General features: G+C 37.2%; 1 protein-coding gene across 1 annotated transcript; it reads left to right on the top strand.

The window, feature by feature from the left end:
- Positions 1-3,846: 3,846 nt before the first annotated feature.
- kek3 (leucine-rich repeat, immunoglobulin-like domain-containing kekkon 3 protein) lies at positions 3,847-6,898 on the top strand. Its single transcript, XM_089635136.1, has 3 exons — positions 3,847-5,417; positions 5,665-6,503; positions 6,579-6,898. Exons 1-3 carry the CDS (start codon positions 3,847-3,849, stop codon positions 6,782-6,784), a joined length of 2,616 nt encoding a protein of 871 aa, XP_089491262.1. The 3' UTR covers positions 6,785-6,898.
- Positions 6,899-7,897: the final 999 nt, after the last annotated feature.

Genomic DNA, 7,897 nt, shown 5'->3' with positions numbered 1-7,897 from the left:
TATACGAGAAAAACATTGTAAGTGCTAACTCTCTCACTAGATGGCGTCGAGACAAATTGTCTACATTTTTTGTTGAAGATACTTGAACTTGTCAAATATTAATTATTATTTTTTTGGTAAACTAATGTTTAAGACAAGAAATTCAATGCATAGCATAAAGGGTAACAATTATTTTTAAGTTCAAGTTCAAGTCCCGTTGGCGTCATGTATCTTTTATCAAGAGATTTTTCAATGTGGATGAGTGTTTCAGGCTAATAATTATTGCTTATAAAAATAATTGTTACCCTTTGTGCTATGCATAAAAAATCTTGTCTTAAGCATTAGTTTACCAAAAAATCATAATCGATAAAAAAATAGATGCCGCCAACGAGAATTGAACCGCAGCCTTCAGATTGTCGGTCAGCTGCTCTGCCATTATACGTCAACTTATTTTATGCCTGCCAACTAATTCAATACGTCCTAGTATTGACCATTCAATAATAATTGCTTATTAGATTTTACATGAGTGTTTCAGGAAAATAATTATTGCTCATAACAATTTGTTATCCTTTGTTTGTGCTATTGTTGTGCCATGCATTAAAAACTTTTTCTTTTAAACATTAGTTGATCAATAAAAATAATAACTTGTTATATTTGATAATTTTGGGGAAACCATGAAGGGCACCACACTTGGCTCCATTTTGTTTTTCTTTGAAAATGAATTATCCATTTCCCAAAAATTAAATAATAACAGGAAACAATAATTGTTACATAAAATGTTCATATTTTGCTATATTTTTTAAGTAGAGAATTTTCACCCTTCTCAACTAATGAGCAATCGATAAAATTTTATGAGAAACCTACTTTTTCGTTTCATCGTAAGAAAGCTTCATTAAAATTTGGAATAAAGAAGTGTGAAGATCCTTTTATGATTCAAGTTTCTCAAGCTGTGTTCTTGATGTGGTCGTTAATTTTCACAACAACTGTTCCTGAGGGTGCAGTTTTTTGGCGAAAAGTAAAACAAATCCTCTTCCATCCTTTGCTAGGAACCTACTACATATTTTTCAGGGCCTACAAAAGTGCGCGCACACTTCACTCAGCGAATACTTTTAACGTAAAATTATTTAAGCAGGTCTTCGTAATTAAATATAAAAAAGTACTGATAAAATAAATTTAAATTTTGATAAAACACTAAATAATATATGAAATGAGGTAATTAGTACATATTATTTTTTCATATTTCTATAAACCACAGCGGATTTCCAGAATCAATTACAAGTTTGAAAAACATAAAATTGCTTTTAATTTAAACGACCAAACTAGTATTTTTTTGGTACTAATTTACAGATGTGTATTCCGTTTTAGGCAAGGAGAAGTAAGCAGGAATGAGTAACTTTTATTTCATCCTTAAAAACATAATATAACTCAACAAAAACTGGAGCTCGAGTGTGAATATTAGAAACGAATTAAACAACACGTACTAGTGTTTTATAGCAAAAACAAATTATTACGCTGTGAGTTGAATAATATGTCTAATTTGACCTATATAAAAGTTGTAGCTCGGTGGAAGCGAATTTCTCCAGCAAATTGCAACGTCACTGCAAAATGCACAGGCCACTACTGTATTACCATGTCCTAAATTAAATTACACGTCTGTCACAGCAGCTGTGTATTTCTATAAAATGACAAGTATCGTGTACGGTTTCATAACTCTTGCACTGTGTCTTGCTTGTTAAAGTCGTGTTTAAAGTTCAATAAAAAAAACAAATTAGAGTATTTGTATTATTAGTAATAATAATATGTGTAAATGTGGACAGTAGCTACGTTTTGAATTAATCAGTTTGTACGGGAAAAATAATTTTACCGAATACGGCATGAACATTGACTTGTATGTCTATGGGTATAAAGTTTTTTTTAAATGCATATTATAATTTGGACAGATAAAAAATCAGAGTGATCCAAAGCGAAGCAGAAATGGATAGATAATAAAACTTAAGAACATTATGTGTAAATAACAAAGCAAAATATTAGATAAGTAATACAATATGGGAATGATAAAAATATGTTAATGAAATAATTAAAAACACCTTGTTTTTACCATGATAATCTTTATTTTTTTTTTTTTAAATCAACATGTTTCGAGAGCGATGTTCGCTTCATCAGGACATTAATTGTACAATGATGGCAGGGAAACATATTAATTATTAAAATAAATAAAAAAAAAACTAAAAAGTAAAAGAATAGTCTTACCACAATTTATCAATTCATATCCCGAGAATATTTAGATAATATGTCAGAATATACGGATGATACGAGTATGGTGGCATTAGGGGCTTTAGTTGGAGGTTATAAAGTTGGTCCGCCAGAAAGGACGTGCATTTCATTAGACAGGAAGAGAGATGTGTGGGCAGCTCGCCAAGCGTCTCACTCTCTTTTTTAGCCACCGTCCCTTCCAGCCAATCTTTTTAGGGAGGTTTTGTACCCTATTTTACCAGTAGAATCCAACCATCCCTAATGAAACACTTTGCTGGTGCTATTTCTCATCCAGGCGAGCCGCTTCAGTCAAGTGGAATTCATTAGATTCATACGCGGGAATTAGAGCAATAGCTGAGGAGGAAATAAATCGAAGCATTTAATCATCTGCATCCCACGCATCGCAGCATCCATCACAATTTAATTGATTCATGGATACTATTTTTGAAATACTAATTCTTAAATCTAATGTAGTTTAACTGCTTTAGCCGAAATCCTGAACCGTTTTGAAACTTTGTACTGAATTATATGTTTATATCAAACTCCTCAAAGGAGACCCCGAGGGAAATTATTTCCTTGTTATCTTAAGGAATGCTGTGTGGGGGGTCTTTTGAAGGACAGTACGAAGTGTACCTAAATATCGAGGTAGTAGGAGGTGTGAAACACCGAAGCCGGCAAATAATTTCACAACCGAGCTATTGAACAAAGAACGATCTACGACTTAAAAGCGACCCGTTCTCACGTAACAAAGCGATTGCTGATTTCTGTAGTGAATCATTATATAAATCACAGTTTACTGAAAATATTAATAATTGTACAAAAAATTGCTTCAACAAAATTAGCATTTAAAATAGGCCATAGAAATTGAAAGTAAAAATAGGCCATCGAATCGTGTAAACATGATTGTTGCGCGTTTTGCATGTTCTCGACTGTGCACCGGTGCCGAAGTGATCAACGATGCTAGTTCCTTGAAGCATCTTCCATTAAAATTTCGGCAGAACAATGACAACATTCCCACCTCACGCTTGCTTCAAAGATCGCAATCCGTTTACTAAGACAAGCGAATCTATCCACCCGTTTTTGCTCGGAATCAAGGATTTTCTTCATAGGTTTTTTAGGGCTCGAGACCATAATATTATAATGTTTGCTAAAACCAAAATATACAGATTTCAGTCAAATTCCAAGGTTCTATATTTGCGAAAGCATTTAGTTATGTTATTAAATATTATGTTCATTATAGCTCTATGATAGCAGTCTCGTATTGAACGTTTATGTTCAATTATTTTATTTATGTAAATCCTAATAATGATGTTATTTTTAAAATTTTGTGAAATTGAAATTTAGAGTCATACTTCTGATGAATAATGGTTATTTTCAAGACTTTTTGTTCTTATCGATTTAAAAAATTGTAATATTTTTTATAATTAAGTGTTTATTGAAATTTCATATTTCTTTTGAGGGATTCAAGGAATTGGGCTGCATTACAATATAACACAAGTAACTTTCTTACTAATCGTGCAATATTTCCATTGTTTCAGATGAATCTTTCGATTCCTTGTACCCTGCACAGTACCCAGCTATAGTTAGGCCTTGCCACGGTGCCGCGGTGACGGGATGAGCGCGCACGCGCTGGTGCTAGCCGCGCTGTGCGTGCTCGCCCTCCACACGCAGGCGCAGTGCCCTCGTCTCTGCGACTGCAAGTGGAAGGGGGGCAAGGAGTCTGTGCTATGCCCTGGAGCCAACCTCACCCGCCTTCCCTCGCGCCTAGATGCCGGCACGCAGCTGCTGGACCTCACAGACAACCCTCTCGCCACAATCCCAAGGGACGCCTTCCTCGCAGCTGGACTACTCAACCTGCAGAAGATCTACGTCGTCAAATGCCGTCTCAAGACTATTGACCGCTTCGCATTCAGAAAACTTATCAATCTAGTCGAACTAGATCTTAGTTACAATCTACTCAGTGCTGTTCCGTCGCACATATTTGACTCAGTTCCAGAATTGAGAGAACTCAAACTGAGTGGAAATCCCATTCAGAGAGTTCTTAATGAGGCATTTGTGTACGTCCCGCAACTGGTAAGATTGGAACTCTCAGATTGCCGACTCGGAACGGTTGAGCCACGAGCTTTTAGTGGATTAGAGCAAACGCTCGAATGGCTCAAGCTGGATCGCAACAGGCTATCAGATGTGAAATCATCGACTCTCACGTCTTTAACAAGTCTTCATGGATTAGAACTCGCGAATAATCCTTGGAATTGCACTTGTGGACTAAGGCCTCTCAGAGATTGGATGTTGAAGCAAAACGTTCCTTTCGGATTACCACCAGCTTGTAGATTTCCTCCTCGGCTAGCTGGTCGATCGTGGGAACGGATGGAACTTGATGAGTTTGCCTGTGCTCCAGAAATTGAACCTGCAGAAACTGAGTCCACGGCTGAAGAAGGGGATAATGTGACCTTAACCTGCCGCATTGGTGGTGAGCCGACGCCTCGAGTTCTATGGCTACTGAGAAATAGAATCCTCGCAAACACTACATCTGGTAGCGGTCGGCGGACCTATTTAGTGAGAGCACGAGGAAGTATAGCAAGTTTGACTCTTGTAGCGGCAGACTCGCAAGATGCTGGTTTCTATACATGTGCGGCAGAAAATGTCGCTGGAAAAGCAGAAGCCGTAGTCAAGCTGGCAGTCGCTAAGCGTGTTGGGGGGAGCGCTAGTGGGAGCTTTGCTCTTGCCGCAGGAGCAACGGCAGCATTACTAATATTGACTATTTGTTTACTATTCCTTGGTATCAAAGCGGCCCGTAAAAAAACTCGCCCTCGTCAAGCAGTTTGCGCGCGTCATAGAGCAGATAGTTATGAGAAGATCGAAATGAATCACAAGGTGAATCACGTTTCCATCGCCAACACTATTGAAAATGACAATTCTAGTCACAGAAATGAAGCAGTGACGGTAATGATGGGGGCTATGAGGAAACGCGGTGACTACAGGAATGTACCGAGTCAGGACACTGAGGATGAGGCAGAGACGTACGATGAAGATATGGAAACTCCGACCCCGAGTTCAGAGGCTCGAGGAGGGGCGGGGGCCTGGAGGGGCCTGCCTCAGCCTACATGGCCTGCGCCCAGAGAGCTAGCCAAACAAGAAGAAACAGATTTACATATTCCCCGATTATCTGAGTATAGAGAACCAAGGTAATTAACAAACCTCCATGTTTATTTTTCTTCAGTTTTCTTGAACACTAATTTAAAGTATCTAAGGTTGAATCATTATCTTTATCTGCTGTTTTAATTCTAAAATTGTGTATATAAAGCCCAGTTGTACAAAAATCCACTAGAGCGATATCGCAACTAACATCTCATTTTCAAATGATAACAAGTGAAAAACCTTCGAAGCATTTTGTTGAATTCATTTTTAATCGGTAAATTTAATTATTTTCAGAATCGCACTCACACCGGAATCCATATCGTCTTGCAGCCAAGTCTATAACACCTACACCAGCACTGAGTCTCAGAACAAAGTCAACAACAACTCCAGCGAGGTATTGCCCCAAACTCATCACGTGAGAAGGCAACTGTTACCTTCATCCACTTCCCGCGGCTACAACCCCCCCACCAACCCGCTGGTGACCAACAATCACACTGATGACCAGAACAATTTAACGTCGGAAGTTGATAAGAATTACCCAGATCTGCTTGAAATTAATTCCAACTCTAACCCCAATGAACCTACCAATCAAACCTTACCCGGTTATAGTAATGAAGAGAGAAGGGATAATTACTTTTATACATTACCCAGAAAGGGTGGCGTAAATATGAGAAGCCATAATAACAGGCATCACAGAGATTCTGAATCAAGTCAAAGTCCGTTACTTCCAGAAAGTCGGTACGGTAGTAGTGGAGGAGAATCAAGTTTAGGAAGCAATTCCAATAGAAGGTTGTCGATAGAATCTTATTCCCACTACGCCCTCTCGAATGGTAACCCTAAACCAGGACAGCGATCAAACAGTTTCTTGAATCTGGCATCCTCATCAGTCATCCGTGGAGCACCGAGTTTACCAGGATCTCCAGCCAGCGCTACTCCGCTTCTTGAAATACGCGGCCTGCCGAGGTCTGAGCTGGCCAGAGCCCCCATCGCAGTTCCCAACCCCTCAATGCCTTTGACCTACGACTACCACGCTGCCCAACTGGAACGTTTCTTAGAAGAATATAGAAGTTTACAGGAACAATTGTGTAAAATGAAGGAAACTTGTGAGAATATGAGTGGAAGTAGAGACAGAGGTGGGACCAGTGCGCGTTTTACGGATCCCATGATGTTTAGCAATAACTGTGCCGTAACCCCTTCTAGTTCCGAAGATAATAACCCCAGGTCAATTTTGAAGAACAAACCCTCCGTGGCCGTGACAGCCAGCTCTGGTTCCGTGACGGGATCTGTTTCACTGTCTAACGCCGCATCCCCCCTGGCCATCAGCCCGGGAGACCCTAGCGGCAACATGTCAGCTTGGACCACTAATTCTATGATGAAGAGATTAGGCAGCAACGGAGAGTTTTTCCGTAGCTGAAAATTGTATTATTCTAATCGTATCCTCTGTGTACTATAAAAATATAGATTCTTGTTCACGGATAGTAGTCAAATCATCATTGTCTTTTGTGTGAAATGTCTTGAAGCATTTTTACTGCCTTAAAGTTAAATTAATTGATATCCTTGTGAAATAAAATTGGTTTTAGAAACTCATTTCTACCATCAAAATTATATGTAAACTTGTAGTGTTTTAAACTCTTTATCATAACATTAATTTCTACAGATTCTTAAATGAAACAAATCTGATTTAAAGTATTAACATTGTAGCCGGTATTCGTGAACTTTTGCATATCACAAATTACTCATTTATTTTATTGTAATAACATGTTTGAAAAAAATTATTAGAGAACCTTACTGTGTACTAGAATATATTTTTTTGATTGATCTTTTCTTCAACTATTGTAAAGTATTTGTGTTTGTAAATATGATGGTGTATGTAGTCACAACTAGAAAGTTAATTCTTGATCAAATCATGAAATAAAATAATGAAAAACGTGTATAAATATTCTGTACATATAAATATATTATAATGTTTTATATCAAGTAGCCGTTATGTAAATGTGATTCTAAAAATAAGTCCTTTTATGTTTTCATTATCTGATGATATGAATGAAATTTCGACTGTTTTTATTTAAAAAAAACATGATATAGTGTATAAAGGGATTTTAAGCAATGAAAAATTATTGTAAAACAATTTGATTAAAAAACCGTATTATGAAAATAAAGAAATGTTTCAGAAATTACGATTGTGTTCTAACTCAATTGTTATTAAATTTAATTGTTTTCCTGTTTCATGTGATGTGGACAAATTCTTGTTTGCGAGATGACTGCAGTTCTTCAAGGCGCCACTTCATAGAATAATTTATATCACGCTAGATATGAAAATAAAAAACAATAAACAAAAGATTTTTACTGTAGCAGGAGGCACTTACAGTACATAGGTGGGAGTTAATAGGTACAATTTTACGCTGGTATTTTCATATGAAAATTATAAGTTTCACAAATAAAATAATAAGTAAAACAGCACAAAAATAGAAAAAGGGAGGTTAAGTAGATCAAACAAGAAAAAACAAAAAGGAAACAGACACGTAAG

The sequence above is a fragment of the Hesperophylax consimilis genome, chromosome 9 (assembly GCF_061612785.1).
Source record: "Hesperophylax consimilis isolate HC1 chromosome 9, BYU_Hcon_1.0, whole genome shotgun sequence".
NCBI lineage: Eukaryota > Metazoa > Arthropoda > Insecta > Trichoptera > Limnephilidae > Hesperophylax > Hesperophylax consimilis.
Note: the sequence above shows the minus strand (reverse complement) of the source record. Positions and strands in the feature narration are given on the sequence as shown.